Source organism: Xylocopa sonorina, chromosome 7 (genome assembly GCF_050948175.1).
Source record: "Xylocopa sonorina isolate GNS202 chromosome 7, iyXylSono1_principal, whole genome shotgun sequence".
Taxonomy (NCBI): Eukaryota; Metazoa; Arthropoda; class Insecta; order Hymenoptera; family Apidae; genus Xylocopa; species Xylocopa sonorina.
In genome coordinates, this window is record NC_135199.1 from 2,281,552 (window position 1) to 2,300,270 (window position 18,719).

General features: G+C 35.2%; 1 protein-coding gene across 1 annotated transcript; it reads left to right on the top strand.

Annotated features, from left to right (window-relative positions):
* Positions 1-333: 333 nt before the first annotated feature.
* Positions 334-18,715, top strand: LOC143425190 (uncharacterized). Its single transcript, XM_076897807.1, has 13 exons — positions 334-374; positions 1,050-1,391; positions 9,659-9,718; positions 12,061-12,408; positions 12,556-12,850; positions 14,645-14,786; positions 15,438-15,631; positions 15,822-16,455; positions 16,574-16,734; positions 16,835-16,990; positions 17,055-17,187; positions 17,337-18,169; positions 18,326-18,715. Exons 1-13 carry the CDS (start codon positions 349-351, stop codon positions 18,458-18,460), a joined length of 3,459 nt encoding a protein of 1,152 aa, XP_076753922.1. The 5' UTR covers positions 334-348; the 3' UTR covers positions 18,461-18,715.
* Positions 18,716-18,719: the final 4 nt, after the last annotated feature.

Below are 18,719 nucleotides of genomic sequence, written 5' to 3' on the forward strand. Positions count from 1 at the left end.
TACCATTGAGTCTCATTTCAGAAGGTGATTCGTTTGACGGTCGATCTTCCATGCTCTCCGCGTACATTATTAGTATTGCTAATAAATTCTGCTAAACATATAGAAGTAGACGGATATTTTTTTAATCGGACGTGACTAAGTGTTCTTAACAAACACTTGGTTTAATTGTTACGACGAACAAGAACGAATTCAGATTAATTTTACCGTTGCGACACGAAAATCATTTCACGAATTGCGACTGAAAAATATTAACACTCGTGTAATTTAATATGTAACAATCGACGACATTATTGGCGTACTTGTTAACAACGATTACAGTTCCAAATAGAAAGGAAGGACCACGAGAACATGATGAATACGCCAGATTGGAGCAAGTAAGTTCACTGTTATTAAAAAATTGTTATGTAAGTTAAGTTTTATCTGCGTGATATGTGAAACGCGCGTTGGTAATTTCAACATAATTTTAATAGTAAGCAATATTTACGAAGATTCAATACGGTAGATGAAACTAATTTGTCGTTTTTAATGCCTTATGAGAAAGTACAATTCATTTACTCTCAATGTTCATACTATAGTCTACTGTTTTGATATTCTCATCTCAAAGTAAACAAAATTAGATCAATCTATCATTTATAATTTCAAATTTCCATCAAAATCTGTTCTGCAACACTCTTTACCAGTTCGAGTTAAAAACATTAATTAAATACGATTGATGAAAAATTAACCGATTCTTGAAAATTCTCAATTCTAACGAAAAAAAAAAAAAAAAAAAAAAGAGAGTGGTTCGGATGGAAACTGATCGACTCCATAAAACTGAATCTCTTGGTTTTCATAAATCAACGTGGATGATATAGTTTGTACCCTTATTGCGTTGTTATTAACACTCGAAATACGATGTAATCTCGTGGTCCGACATTGTACTGGAGAATTTGAGAAATACCGAAAGCACACGGTTTGGATTCCGAAAATGGCTCGCGCACGATAGACGCAAAATTTCGCTTTCCCACCGTACAGCGCGATTAACCTGATTGTCCTTGGTTAATCGCAAGTGGCAAGGATACGCAAGAGGGATACGGAAATCTCGGGCAGGATATCGGTAGTGGGGATCTGGCAGGATTCAGAGCGAACGGCGGACAGACGGCGGTCAGTGGTGTTGTCAGAGGTGTCAGAAGGAAGTGTCGCGGCGGCACGAGCACTCGTCCAGACGTCAGTCGCGAAAAGGAAGCGAATCGGCACGATCAACGCGCGGCGCGCAGCAAGTTCACGCTCGCAGTGCTGGTGGTTGGCGTCGCGGTGTTCACCTGTCACCTCGTCGAGTCCTATCTGAGAACGGTCAGCCGATGCGCCACGTTCGCGATGGGAATGATGGGAATGTTCAAGTGGCTTAGAAAGTAAGTGCTTTTATTCCATCGCTTTTTTCTTTTTCCATCTAGAATGTCCCGCGATTCATAACGAACGATTTCATTTTAAGTCGTAACTCGAGTAATTGCATAATTTCGAACGAAACGGAATGGACGGTTCAAGTATCGGTAATGATTTCTGGAAATTTGCAATTTTCGTTAACAATGTTAATACCAATGCTTCTAGTTGAAACGAAAAATTACTTTAATAGTTTCGAAAGCGATAAATAACGCAATCAATTTTTAACACAATATTTTATAAAAGTAAGTCGATCAATTTTGTAATTAACGTGGCACTTCGCATATCTCAAGTTTAGAGTTAAGGTGACACGGTTTAGAATAATTAAATAGGATACAGATAGAAAATAAGGTTTGGAAAATCGATTCCTTCAAGTGTCCCATCTAACGTAAAAAATTTCAACTTAAACTGTTTACATGTTTACCGATTAAAGGTCGTAAACAATACTATCACCAATATCGAACTCGACTAATTTTGAATCGTATCACTGTTGCTGCGAATGAAATTATTATTCAAATGAAAAGTGCATTTTCTATGCATTTTACATTATAGAGTTACGTCGCCTGTTCGGTATAGTAACATAAATATTAACGCAGATATCGCGTTAATGATAATCAGAATAATACATCTGTTTTATATGACAATAGCAACCGAAACATTACATTAAATAATATATGGTATACGTTTTACATGCGATTTTTATAGAAATTTGTTATTATGTATTTTTTTCGCAAACTTGAGAGGAAATGATCTTTCTCCAAAAGCAAGTATCTGGATTCTAGACTATAATTGATTACATATGATTACACAAAATTAATAAACATCAACTTTGATGAACTCCACTGGGTGTGATGAACGTGGCGTGAAAAGAAATTTAATGTAAATAATGACTAATTCTTTCTTATCAAAAGTGTATTTTTATTCTGACTTTTGAATTCTTCCTTAAACGATGCAAATAGTTTTTAATATTTCATTTTCACACATTTTTCTAGCTTTGAACATGCTCCAAGTATAAATATAAGAATACAAACATGTTAATTCATCGTGCATTTTGGAATATTTGAAATGGGAGTTCGAAAATGTTATATAATTGGAATATTGAATCAACGATACGTCGCGATTTTTTCGTTGCTACACTTTCCAGACTATTTATTGCCAAATTGCAAAAGAAGGAATCGAAGCTCGCTTTCTTTAATCACTTTCAATGAAACAGTCGAAAAGTAACCGATAACAATTATACTTGTTAAATTTTAACTTTTCTTTTAATTTAATCGCATGTGATTACCGAAATTAACTACCAAAGATAAGCGCTAACGTGAGATTTATCATTTACCTGCGAACATTACTTATCTTCTTTCTGTTAAAAATTTTTTCGTCAAATATAAAATTAGCGTTTGCAATAGTATTTCAGAACCGTTTAAGAGGTGTTTACGGATGTAAACTTGTGATTGACTTTCACGAGGCGCCACCGTATCAAATCGTTGAATATTAATTAGAATACTAAGTGGACCATATCTAACTCGCATATTGATTAGGATACTAAGTGGAGTAGACATTCTTCTATATTTTGAATATGAGCGAAGCATTTCCTTAATTTAATTTTTTCAAACAATGCCCAGTTCGTTAACTCTTTGATTAATAACAATAACCTCGTTACATAACTTTATTGAGCAATAACGTTTATTTAAAGCATAGGAGAGTGAACATCGAACGTAAGCACATTAAGTCCCAACTGTCGGATTGTTAATGTCACAGTTGTTAGAACGACGCAGTCTTCTGTGTGTTTACAAAGGCTCGTTTTAAAATGTTTCCAACGTAATTACCGTGAGGCTCCCGCTGTAATCGATGGGTGCCACGACCCCCCATAACGCACACTTGTTGCAAGTCCAGTACTTACATACCAGTAGCACTACTACGTGCTTTTTCACATTTTCGTTTCCTTTATTTAATTATGAACAAGATGCTCGTGCCGTGCCGTCGCGTTGCTACAAAAATATACAGTTCTTCTATAAACGCATAATTATTTACACAATTATTGTCACATTGAAGTATACGAAGTATACGAAACCGTTAAAAACTTACTCGTCACTTTTTAAATATGGCTCTTATTGCATTCTTGTCCGACGATTCTTTAACGATTTACACGAGTCGATGATCAAGAAAATTATTTAACATAGAAATTTTCATATAGAATTTTTTGTAGATCGAAGCTAGTATTTACTCCGAAATCGTGCTAACCGTTTTCAAGGAACGAATATACGCCGTATGATGAAGGAAATAAAATCAACCTTCAAATACGAAAACAGAATCAACCTTCGAAACGAAATATATTCGTGGCGCAGTAGATCAGCTGTGTAACACCCTATTATTCCTTACCTTTAGAACCAGAGTTGTGAAAATATATTTGTAACCGGATTATTCTATATATTTTTTTCAAGTAAAAGTAACGAAATGGACGAATTCATTTTAAGTATTTTGCACGAAATTATTGGCAGCGTGATATCAACGGTCGCAGTGAAATACGCGAAAACTACTGACGAAAATCTGTAAGTACATTGATATTGAGGTCAGATCGGGGCTAACATTAATTAAATAATCACGGCAAAAATTAGGATAATTACTGTGAGCACGGCGGTATATTTTTTAACTGAAAGTTCTCTCACTGTTATATTGTCACATCGCGAACGAATGTAACAGCAGGAAACAGTGCTCGACAAAGTGAGACACCACATTGTTCGAAACAACGGTGACAAACGAGCATCCACTTCTTTCACCGCATTACAACAATGACTATGATAATTACGATTACTAAACATATCACACGCGTGATACTTATTACGGTTGTTCCCCGATGTGCCAACCTGCATTTCAATGAAATGATCCAGTTTTACGTAACGTCGAATCAGTGAAATTACTCCAGTGAATCAGTTCCCATGCGGAATAAGAAACTGATTCGAAATTCCGTTCATTAACCAAGGAACTAATCAATTATTATACTCGATGCCATATTTCATTTAAATAAATATCTTGATGAAATTTATACAAACTGATCTTTCAAGATAGAAGGAATAATTTTAGTCGGAAAAGTGAAAGTAGAAATTGGCAGAAAAAATCTGCTAACCCAATTTATATGGTTAATTTGAACTTTACATTGTTCGACTGAAACGTAAGTATTATAGCTCCAATCATCCATACGAATATTAATATGTACTTTCACAAGAAATCTTTCCAACCGGAATAGCTTTCCGTTAATTCCTAAACATCTCGCGAATTATCGCGTCCTCGGGGAACGTAACGGGAGAAAAAGCGATATATATATATGTATGTATAGGAACTCGATCTGTTCAGTAGAAATATTAATTTAAACTTAACAGAGCATAATTGGTAACTATAATGTGTAACGTAATGAAAAAATCTTGCTTAGAAATTAAATTAATTTTCGTAGCATCCTCAAGAAATCATATACAGTAGATAGTGAAACCTCTCCAACTTACATAACATACGTAAATTTTATGGCAATACGAATTACACATTAATTATTCGCACACTAATGATTCTAAATATTTTAATTAATCCCAGGTGAATAATATTTTAGGATACAGAAATTACCACCAATCGGAAACGAAAATTCTCTATCGTCATAAATAACCAACTAATAGTAGTACTGTCTAACGTCGATGCAACTTGTATCCCTAGACATTCCAGACTCCAGCTAGTTCTAATCTACATTTCGCTGAAAGTCAGACAGAGAAGTTCCTCGGTCGCATATCTCGCGATCCAAATAGCGCGTTACGCATGCCACACGCCAACACTTTTCATCTCGTGGTTTTCGGTTCCATTTATCAGCCACGGTTGTGACACAAACTCGACAACCTTCACCTACAACGTGACTCGACGACCGGAGAATTATACTTTATCATTAGCGTCACTGCGAAACCGGTTCCCCTGCTCTGAAACACATTCAAACGCTTTGCTGGCGAAACGACGATCAGCTGCGTCAGTTTTATCACAACCGCGAACGTTATCGTTGGATCCCCTCATCGAATTTATAATTTCGAATTCAGTTCCGCGCGAACCTTGTTGCTCCCGATGTCTCGGATCGAACGTTTCCGGTATCGAATCCCGGCACGTTGAGAATTCAAGTTCCTGTGGAAGTTGCGACCAAGTAAACGTTATCGTTATATGAACACGCGTATGAAGTAATAACGCGTGCTCGATGCGAGAGGTGGAAGATTGATTTCGATGGCCGAATGTAACGAATGGATGAAATTTATATAATAGTTGTTGCTTGGCAAGCTTTTACGAAGTCAATGTTTCTTCTCAAAGAAATTCCACATAACTGTTGGCAAATGGTTCGGATGTGAGGTGTTGTGTAAAGTTAACAGTTTTATGTTCGATGTTACATTAAAATTTCTCCATCAGTGTTTGATGTACTTTGAAATTGAAATTTGATTCGATACGAAATGCATTTGATATGCAGTTGAAGCATCCGTGAAGGACACTACTGTTGTTCAAGCTTCTGTGGAACTAATGCCTCCGCAAAACTGGAATTTCTTAATATTGTTCCTTAAAATAAAACTGAAAACTGAATTGAAATTTAGATATTCAACGGAGTTAGTGGTGCAGAAAATGAATGTTCTATTTTCGTAACTGATTCTAAAAATTCCAAATATCTCTATTCCGTTATGAAAATATTAACGAAATAGATTACGTTGACTGAATGAAAGATTAAAAGAAGTCGAACAATAATAACGCTCAGACAAAAGCAGTTGGTCGAACGAGTTTCTCCGTGGTACCGTTTACTTTCTGCCCTGTGATAATGTCCCAAAAAGTTTCAACCGTATCGAAGACATGGGTTAATTACGCTTGGAAAGAACGGGGCCTTTTGTGCGGTCTTCGAGTGAGCACGGATAGACCGTTAACTAGAATCAACGTAATTCTGCCGCGATATAATTATTATTTGCAGAAATGATGTAGGTATTTAGGAGAATTAAATGGGAATATTCGCAACTTTGTGTGTCTGGAAATATCGAAATTAAAATAAAAATGTTCTCCTTAGAGAGTTACTATTACCAACATGAAAATTCGTTGAGAAATAAATGGAACGTTTATATCGTAAAGAGTTAAACAGTCGTTCTAGCATTTGCTGCGACAAATCCGCGAATCATCTTATTTTGCATTGCATAATTGCTGTTAATGAAACTGTGACGATGCGGATCTGAGAATAGCGGTGGGTCAGTTCTCGTTCCACGAGCACACAATAAAGGTTTATTAAGCATACTAATGCGCCTTTCTCTGTTAATAGTTACGTCGTGATATGAACGAAGACTCAACAGGCGGCATTCATAGTATCAACTAGAAGCGTAAAGCTATACGTTATGTCTTATATCTTATCCTTTAACAGACAATTATTTTATGATTATTACATATTTATTTATGAGATTCTCGTGTTTCTATAATATAAATAAAGCTTTTTTTACAATTTTCTGATTAGCCCATATATAAACAAATTCTACATTAAAAAAATAGCACCTATAATTGGATCTATATAAATGTATTTAAAATTGTGTTCCATTTCTATCAAACACACTTATCAGCCTCGTATCTACAGGATTGTAAAAAAATGATAAACGCGATGCTGTCAGAAATCGGCTTGCGGTACGATTCAAGTGCAAGTACGACTAGGTGTATTACAATGTTCAACGGAGAACGAACGTAAGTGGTCTTCAAATACCTACTTTTCAATAAATGTCGTTATCTAGTTTACTAGCACGAAAAATACGAAAAGGCGGTCATAGGATGTGCATCGCCTCAGTCTATTTTTCGTCTTTCGTCGGTATTAATCTGGATCACACCAAGAAAATCTGTATTCACTGCGTTAGAGAAATATATTGATTTATACACAGAAAATATAGCTTTTCCTCTGTTATGACAGAATTAGGTCAAAATATTTTTTACAATGCAGCGTAATATAACCCATTAAGACACAAAACTGAATTTTAACGAGAGAAAACGTATAGCTCGACGAACAGTCGAAAAATTCATATCACACATCCGATTAAGTTTAAAAATATTTTCAACCTATATAAGAACCACTTTCATCACTCTGAACGAAATAATATCTACGCGTATCTCCTTTACACAAGTAGATTAACGATTAACATTTTTACTTTTCCTGTATCATTTCTACAATGATAATTCTACACGAGAAACTGAAAATCACATAATCGTAAATTTTACACATTTCCCTCTCCCTCGATTCAGATTCTCGTACCCAGTTCTAATGAAGATAATTATCAAGTCGAGCAATCATCAAGGAACCATCGTGGTATTAAATTCCGTGGTATTCTTCCTAACGGACACACACTGCTAATTAATGCTAACGAAGTGAATACATTCGAACGAATTGAATCACGAAAGCGTACTACATTTAGAATCATTCTCACCAATTGTAGATCACGGCTTATCAGATTGCATTATCGTTACTTTTGTATATCTTCGCTATCTTCACCACCGTTCCTGATTTAACTGGTTTAGAAACAGCCAGAAAAATCCTATACGCGTGTGTTGTTACCGTTCGTATTGAAATTCAAATAAGCGCTATGTAAGTCATTGCGTTAACTGCAGGATAAAATACCTCGGTTACTCGCGGCTGGAAAGTCTTAATTAGCCCCCGTCTCGTGTTCATCAATAAAACCAAAACGGAATTACAATTTCCAGATGATAGCATCATCGATTCTCACATTATATTGTTGATAGCATATTACGACTTCGATACATCTCATTGGTCGTTCAATTAATCCCGGTAACGTTTAAAAACTGATACAATTAAATTCTCCGTAATGTTAATCAAGAGTTTTCGCTGCATTGCTTATTAGCAATGAATTATTTATCACGTTAACGTCCTATCTTATAACGGCTTTCAAGCGTGCCAATAAATTAGCTAAATAAATTCAATCTTAATTAACCGTACAATTATCTGATATTATTAGTCGATGTTACGTTTTATTATTTTGAAAAGGATACAATTAATACGTTTTCAAGAAGGAATTGAGTAAGACGTGCAATAATTGCTGAGAACGTTTACGAAGCAAAAAAATTCAATACCATTAGGATCAATTTCAACCACTCTGTACACAGAGTTTAATTGATTGTTCTGACAATTGGTTGCGGGGATTTCCTAACGAAACGCTGCTTAATACTTAAATACAATTGAAGAAATTGCCGTTTGTGCTTGATTTCGTCAATTACATACGTGTCTACTTTCGTGGCTGCAATTTAGCAGGTGGACAACCGATCGTGAACAATAGAATCTTTCGACGAACAAAAGAATTACATTTTTATAACAAAGCTTATTGCAACCTCAACAGAAGTTACGAATCAATAATAAATTATCAAATGTCAAATTTAGAGATATTTCAAAATATAAACGTATACGTTCTGCGCGTGTCATTCAACTTTCCATTTCGTTATCGAATACGTTACACCAGAGGTTCTTAAATTTATGTAATCCGAGGGCGCCCTCTTGAACAACAATCTTTTTTTCAGACTCCATCCCAACACTAACCCTAAATATTGCTAGTTACATATGTGACAACAAATACAAAAAGTCTTGATCATGTAGGATTTTTATTAAACGAGTTATTTGAATAAAAGTGAAACAACATTGTTTCGCGGACCACAGTTTAAGAACTGCTGCGTTGCACTATGTAACGATACATACGTAAAACAGAAAGAACAAAGAAACGCAGGAAAGGGAACCAAGTTGGAACAGAAGTGATTGTACCGACAGTGTCGCTGCTCTACGATCCATGAAAACGGAATCGGAGAAAGTACAAACTAGCGGAATTACGCGGACGAAAAATGAACGTTGACTATTCACTTTCCGCGATGCTTTAGGGTGTTTTTTTCTCGATCAAATTGTTCCACTAACCTCTCTAGATTATATCATAGATCTCTCGATCATAACCGAATGAAATTAGGGTATCTATTTATATTTTCTTTAAAAGGTCTTCATTAATATTCATATCACTAGCATTTCGAAATTTTAAATATTATTCGAACATATACTAATTTAATACCTATAGTTTAGTTAAATTTACAAAAATGTTTGTAAGTGAGGATTTGTAGGATCTTGCTATATAATATAGATTGCATTACCGATCAAATAAAATCGATGCAATTACTTCCCCGAGTCGCTTTAAAGTATATGAACGTAAATACGTATATATTTTTTCAGAGATGTACAAAGGGATCGAAACGGGTGGAACTTGGCACAAAAGCAGTGTGGCCTAAACAAGTGAGTCTAGTCTATTGTTATTGTCAATCTCCTGATAATAATTTCTTGAATAAACATTATCCCGCTTTTCCTAATAACTTTCAAATCGATTAATAGTACCGCAAATACCAAATAATGGCGGTATGAATAGCAAGGTATAAATAGACTCTTAGAAGAATATTATACTTTTTTGCTATTATGTATACATTATGCTTAAATAATAAGAGTGACGCTTGCAATAAAAATTTTACGTTCAGTAGGATAAGCACTTACCATATACGGTTGCATGGAGAGATCCAAAGGCACATGGACGGGCTGGAATTTTTTCCCTTGAAAGTTCAATGTTGAATCCGGTTCCGGCTCATTGTGATACTGTTAAACCTCATTGAACATGCGAAAATAGCAGTCATTGTCACCACACCTTCCACGGGAAATCGTTTATCCATTATGACTATCGATCGACGACCATAAAATTTTAGTCCGCGCATTGGTTAGGATTACCAAATTTACCAAAACACTCTACTTCACGTTTGTACAGCTGATATATCCCGCGAGTTATATAATAACGCATTGTATTTAACCAATTTAAACAACTGAAACTGATTTCTTCGAAAACTACTTAACCACAATCAATATGACTCGGAATTAACGAGTGACAACTGCACAAAATAGGATTCAAAATCACATTGTACCAACCACGATACATAGAATGTAGTGGTGACCAATCGCACATCTCGGTTAGCATTTTTATTGATATACAATCGATAATTCGATCTAGTATCCGCGTTCCCAACGGTAGTACCACCATAAGAATAGTTTGAAGGATAGTTGTTCGGTAAAAGTGAGATCGACTGTATTCATTTTGAAAATGACAGGCGGCATGAAAAAACGGCAAGGATTGAAATGCAATCGTGAACGAACTGTCAGGTAAACGTTATATTTCCCAAACGAAAACGATAAATGTCTTAACCTATTTTGTCGTATACATCGTAAAGGATAATTCAAACCGACGGTGTCCGTAATGGTTCTCATTGGTATCGTAATGTGCTCTATTCTTCAGAAGGTTGCTATGTTTTCTAGTTTTTAAAGCCGATCAGAATTTCTTCAACTTTCGCTGCACGTACAAGAAGTATATCGGTTACGTTTTATTACTGTACTTTTTCAATATTCCGTAACAATATCGACTGTCTTTTGCTTTATCGTTTGTCATGTGTAGGCTCCCTGTCGCGTGATAAAGTTATTATAATTTTGAAAGGATCCTTAACCTGCGAATTTAGACAAATACCGTTATAAATAATTTTGTCAATATTAATTAAGCGCATATATAAATGTCACATGTCAAGTTAAAGATAATAAACACACTTACGTTAAAATGAAAGCATGTAAAGTGACAAAAATTAATTTTGTCAAATAGTAACCAGTGGTTCTCAGCTGTCACACTTCCCTGATACACGCCTAGCCATGTTTAATAATAATATTAATTTATTTTTTAAAAGCTGTTCACAACCTGTAAATCAGTTTCTGAATTTATGCACAAATGAAAGAAAATTTTCAAATATACAGGGTGATCCGTAACTGGTGGTACAACTGAAAAGGGGGTGATTCTAGACGAAAAAATAAGTCGAAAATATGGAATAATAATTTCTGATTTGAGGCTTTGTCTTCAAGAAAATCAACTTTGAACTTTTGCCGGATACGGATGCACTTGATCACGTCTCGTTGTAATGGATCTCACTGTAAATCGCTGTCTCGATGGGACACGTAAATTACGAACAGGGAATGAAATAGAATGTTTGAAACAAAGTTTATTCTTACAGAAATTACTGAGAATGTTGCCCAGCCTGCCGGAAACATAATTCTGCTCTTCTAATTAAATTTCTATGAACGCTTTCTAAGATATTCGGTTGTTTTAATGTATAAAAGGCTGCAATAAGCATTTCTTTCAATTGTTCGCAACTTGCGATTTCTTCGAAATACACAATTGATTTAATATGACTCCATAAGTAAAAGTCAAGCGGAGTTTAGGGAGAGCGTGGTGCTCAGAGCATAGCTGTCACAGCTAGGAAAACATTTCAGTGATATTGAAAGTGTTTATCAATATCAACGTGTTTAACAACATAACTTCCTTTCGGTTGTACCACCAGTTACGGATCACCCTATGACTTATGTGACTTTTCTTGTGACGGTTCTTGTACAAATATTCAATGATTTTCGTAAAACTTAACCTTTTGTGGAATAATATATATTTTGATACTTCAGATACACGTAATGAGTTAAAATTACTTCTTCTCGAAACATGTTGTGTATTTGTTAAAAATGTACTTTAGGACGTTATTTAAAGCGTTCTTACTTTTGTTTTTTAGCGAGTCTTACCGCAACGCTCTTCAAGCCTTCATAGATCGCAGGCGGACTTCCGACGACATAGAGATCGAGGCACCGAGCAGTCCGGACAAAAAAAAGTCAGACTTTTTGGTGAAAAACAATAACAATAAATACGACAACGAGCGAAAGTCAGAAGAATCAAAGTCAACCATACCGGGTGTGCCACATATACCAGCGTCTGAGATCTTCGAAATTGGATGGGTAGCAGGCACGGAAGATCGATATCTCGAATTAATTTTTGCCGAATGGCAAAATACTCGAGTTTCGCTTAAGAGACACTCACATCCAGAATGCAAAGATGCTGTAAAAGCTGATTTAGATGTACTTTCGTACGTACCAATTAATATATTAAAGATTGGTGTTCAATTTGCGCAATTGATAAGATGAAAATACTTTGTTCATAGTAAATTGCACGAATAATATAGTACATATCAAAGAATAGAATTGGTCTATATGACTATTCATTTTTTGTACAGGGAAATTCGACACCCCAACGTACTATTGTTAATGGCCAGCACCATTACGGATGACCATGGTTTAGTTTCTATTTTCGAATCCATTGATTGCACCCTTTATCATTACATACACGATCAGGGTGAACGAATATCTATACAAGGTATCGCGAAATGCGGAGGAAGACTGTCCGATGCTTTAAGACATTCTCACATGCGCGGATACGTGCACACTGCCGTCAACTCACATTGCGTCTACCTGGCTTCTAGTGGTGTTGTAAAACTAGGTGGATGGGAACTTGCCATGCAAATCAACGGTGTAAGTAAATACATTCTATTTTCTATAACGCTGCACGATACCGTTTGATCTATTATCCTAATACCCTATGTTTGCATTCAATGTACTGCTTTAACACCAATTTACTGACAGTAACGTAATTAGTATTTTTGAAGCTTTTATAAACAGAATTTTCATAGATAAAATTGTTATAAAATAGTTCCACTTTTAAAAGGTAGCGTTTCTCCAATCTATTTCAAACGTTACCTGTTCTATAATATCTCGAAAGGAACGAAAGAATTTCGGATTACTTATACTTAGACATGCCTTCCTGCACTATTTTAATAAGGATTAGGTGCAATCTTTTATTGCTCGATAAAATGCGGGACTAGAATGAAAACAGAATTTGGGAACTGTTTAAAAATAACCGTTATACAATTGTTACGTGTATAATTGATTTAAAAATGTACATACCGTGAAATCTCTTAGTTCTTACAATTTCCAATGATATAACTACAGTATTTAAAGAAAGGATATACTGGTTTCAATCTTACACTTAATAAAAGCAAAATCGTCGATCCAGTTTATTAATGTTACAATGGAGGATTACGTTGCACGCTCCTTTCGGGTCCATGGAAAAATCGACTAATATGGAAACGAACGATGTAAAATTAATTAAACCGATAGTAACGAGATTCAACATGTATGTTACATACATACATTGTTGGTATTAATTATTTACTTCAAGGCGTGGTTAGTTTCACAGCGTTTTTTATGCATCCCTGGAAATCGATTTACGCAAAACAGGGTACGTTATTATTCTATTACAATGTAAAACAACTTTCACAAAGGCCAGTGAACAATTATCCTTTTACCAAGTGAAATGTCAGGTTAATTTATGACAGGAAGACTCTAGATAAATATAATGAACAATAAACAGAGAAAATTATAGGCTGAAAGTTGATTTCACTATTGCTGCTTCTTATGAACTGATTGTCTGATATTATAAATAGACGTTTCGTGGAAAGTAATTCACACGTTGCATAAGTGTTTATAGCCGTAGAGAATAAATAATTAAACGATTATCGCTAACAATAATGCGTTTTAATCGCACGTTGAATACAAAATAAAGAATTCTGTAATTATAGCTTTGCGACGAATATAGACACTTGAAATTGACTGGATGTAGTCATATCCGTTTTTTCCATTGGCGCACCCAACGGTATTTCGCGGCAGGAAATTGTATGCGGTGCTTCTCACAAAATGTTCATTTTTGAATAAAGTCACCGCACCGTGACATTCTTAATTACGTTCACAGTGGCTGAAGCGTAGAAATTCACGTGAATCATTGTAAATGTTCGGTCGGATTCGTTATTTTACGTGTATACGCTGTACACTATTTTCGATGACTCGGTTTTTAAAACGTTCGATCTCCCTCTAAAAGTTAAACGTTTAATCGGAACCCCAGTAACTTACACGTCGTTTATTCCACAACAATTCAAAGACTACCTTTATTTCATTCTCCGGGTGGTCAGAGATTGTAGAGAAATTCGCTATTCTCCCATTGTTTCGAGCATCATTACTTGAAATCAACGCTATAGTTTTGCGAAATAACACAGTACACGCAGACGGTAATAAAGTCTAGAATGGTGAGAATTAATTCGTCTAATGAATGCCCGAAGGTTCGTATCAACTCTGTGAACTTTGAATAATCTTGCGCGCTCCGTTAACTTTGACCTCTTAAAAGTGAAAAACGCTAATGCAAGCACGTACATAGTTTTGAAATATTTTGTAACATCGGTGCTGATAATTTTGTATTTTCTAATTTCACCGTAGCCAAAACCAGACAGAGAATACGAGGAACGCTTGCGTGCCGAAACTTTTCGCTGGCAAGCGCCAGAGCTTTTTCACAGTTACGAACCGCATAAAGAGAGCGACGTGTACGCGCTGACTTTGTTGATTTGGGAAATGTGTACAAGTAAGTGTCGAATCGTTCGATCCTTCTTCTACCGAATTTTCTCACGGCGCCTCGATATCGTTTAACGATCTCGAACGTAGCTCGAGCATTCGAGGAATTTCATGCGCGTGGATTTCTTCACCTGAACCTAAGCGATTACGAGATTAACATTTCAACCAGAAACTCCGTCGAGAACTCGGCATAAAAATGAAACAGGTTTAGAACCGATAAGGAAACGAAATCACATTCGCTGGGATTTCAATAGTTTCAACGGAACGTTTCAACTCCCAGATGCTTATGTTTCTTATCCTGTCCATGAAAAGTTGATTGTTTTTATTAACATTTTCAAACGTCCGAGGCAAAACAGAGTAACATCGATAAAATTGCTTGTAATCAAACAAAATTACTATGTTTATATTGTATCATTTTGTAGTTTTTATTTCGTTATTTTTCTTATACATTTCAAAGATCAAACTACGATTAAAGTATTTGATGATTCCCAATTTTTAAATTTCTTTAAAATAAAAGACAAAATTAACGAGACTGTGCTAGACTCTATGCCACTATTAATTTCCATTTTTCTATGTTATGTATTATTGTGTATATATATATATATATATTAGTATCGAATTGTAACTGGGAATAAAAAGTTAATTTATGATCGATGAACAGTGCACGTACCATGGAGCGGATATAGCAAAGCAGATGTAGAAAGACAATACATGCATTGGAAACGTGGTGTCATTATGGATTTATACGATTTTCCACCGTTGCTGTATAATTTATTAGAAGCCGGACTGCAGTTAGATATTAATAAAAGAACATTGGATATGAATAGAATGCGCAGATTTCTTCAAAGGCTAGAGGTTCGTTTCGTCTTCAAGAAAGATTTACACTCAAGTTTTAGTAGAACATCAAATTCCATACTATAATTGAAAAAATATTCCCCAACATGAAGACATGTCCAATGTTAACTAATTTGATAGAGTCAGTGTTAAATTATACACTCCACCTTTTTTCTGATTTTAATTGCATTAATATCGATGTAATATTTAGATGCAATACGAGGATGAAGAACCAGTATACGTTGATCAATACATGAACAATAATAACGAAACGGGGAAGACTTATAACTTGCCAGTGAAATCTACTATGGCGTTGTCGAAAAGTAAAGGTCCAAAGCTGACCAAAAGCGTCTCAGCGAAGCAGTTGCCATGCAATGTAAGAAATTCCGGCTCGCCACCGAGACAGTACTTGTTCGCAAAAAAATCGATGGCCAAGCAAAACGCGACAGCTCACATCGAGCAAATAAATATTTTTGCCGAAGACATTAAGGGCAATGCCAAAAAAGATACGGCAGACATGAACATATTTAGCAGCGTACAAAATAACTATAAGAAAATTAACTATCCGATCTGTAATATAGGAGCCTCGAATATCATACAGATCGAGGAACCAAACACAGAAGAGATTTTGCAACCGTGGAACAGTACTTACAGAAAAGTTAGAGCGCCGCAGGAAACGGAATCTAGAACAGCTTCCGTGTATTCGTCGCCGTTATTAGAGTCGACGGACGAAGAGTCGTTCAAAGACGCGAGAACCAATTTGAAACAGCTAAAGAAAGTATTGGCGAATAAAAGAGAACATTTCTTTTATGGCAGTGATTCGTCATACGCTTCCACGAGTCTAAGTACGCGCAAATTTTATTATCCTTTTCTACTTATTTTACTATCTGTATAACATTAAAAATATAGTATGTAGTATCATGATGACAAAAAAGAAATAAATGTTATAAAAATTTGTAATAGGTAAAACTAATAAGAATAAGATATTGATTGAAGCAAAAAGCAAAGATTATGAACCACATAAACCAGCTAGTCACAAAACTAGCTTAGAACCGAAATACAACAAATCACCAAATCAGTATGACCCGTCTTATTTAAAGTCAACGTTTCAACAATATCGTAAAGTATGATTTTCTTTTAAACATACTTGTATATTCATTTTCTATTAGAATATCTTTTTTAACAAATGATAGTAAACTTCATTCTATTTTAAATATATTTTAGATTCCTTATCTACATACACCTGATAGCATTAAAGGCGCGGTAATGCAGCCACAAGTATTAAATCTTGATCCTCAAAGCTTCTTCGAAACTTCATTGTGGAGAAAGGAAAAGTTAATTTGCTTGTCGAAGATGAGAAAAGCGTGTGCCAATGAATCCGTAAGAGTTTACATTATTTCATGTTTTTAAGATCTAATAATAATTAGAGAATTCACAATTATAGCTACACTATTTTGTGCAGCAGACGGGCGACAACGATACATCGGTTTCCACTGAAACTGTAGCGAAAAATCAAACAACGGAATCGATGTCCACTAGCAGTAATTATACTTACATTGTAAGAAAACAACCAGAAGGTAATATTTTTCAGTTTAAGTAAAATATTCAACATAAAAGTGTTATCGTTCGGTAATTCTATAAAAATTAAGATTAAATTAAGCCTTTTCTAAACTTAATAATATTTCATCGTATTTAATTTAACAAACTAATTAACTTGCTGAAACAGAAACTATAAATCGAGAAGAATTCACACAAGCGTCCGAAAATACGAATGATCAAACGATACCCACGACTCCGCAAAGCAGCAGATCGTTACAAGTTTTAAAGGACGCTTTGGATCGAGCCACGAAAATTGTACGCTCCGTTACTCCAAACACCGACGAGTCTTGTCTCTCTCCGCCGTTCAAATCCTATCAGGACTTTGAAGTAACGACGGACGACAATCAAATTAAGAGGTCCATTTTCGAAAATCTGTACGATCTAAAAATTAACAATGATAACGAAGAAATTAAAACTATTGAACGATCAACAACAAGAAACAAAATGTTTTTATTTGATGAACCTAATACGGACAACACAACAACTACTAACGAGGCACAAAAGGATTCTGATATCACAGTCAGCAGTACTAGTTTTGAACGATCCAGTCGCTCGTACGACGCAACATCTGGTAGAAATTTTGTTTGCGAGTCGATCGCTGAGGTGTCTGGCGAGTTTAACACTTCGTGCAATAATGCAAAATCGTCTGAGAAGCCAATTGAATCTTTGAGCGATCGAAATGGTATTAGCATGAGCAACAAAGTTTTAAAACCGACGCAAAAGTCTGAAATGACGGTCGCGCAAAACAAGGTCAAGGCTCAAATAGAAACTAAGGAGGAGGGACAGAAATCTGCTGTAGCGAATTTTAATATGATACTTTTAAATGACGCTACAAAAGACAAGAACTGCAAAGCGTGCCATCAAAGCGTTTTGCCAAGGCGGCGATCTTTGCCTGCAGCTCTGAGCCAATTGAGAGTGGTTAATAGCCCAGTTTTAGGAAAATTACCTATACGTAGAGGGGTAAGCGTTATCATATAGCAAAGATTATCCATACATATGTATACTGTCATCGTACATATCGACAACACATACATTTAAATCATATGCTGCATTAAAGTATAATGATTTATAAAGAAAAGTAAATAGCCAACATTTACGTTGTTTATATTGTTACAGGATATTCCAGACAATACCGTCGAAGATTTATATATAGACGACGAATTCGGTGACAGTTTAAATATTAATATGATTCTGTTAAACGAAGACTTATCCGTTGACGAGGATTTTTTATCTGAAATATCAGATCTATAGAGTGCTATAGAACAATAAGTGGCAGTTATGTTATTCCAATATTGCTGATAATTTATTACATTTTAGTTTAACAAAATACAAGCAATATTACATAATATTATCGAGTTCCAATTTACCATTGGAATAAACAGTATCGATATTTTTGTGTTCATTTTGGAAAAAAGAAAAAAATAGTCGTATATTTTGCAATTCGACCTATCGAACATGACTGTGTATTTTTATGTTAATATAAAATATATGATTTTTCTGTAAATGAAGA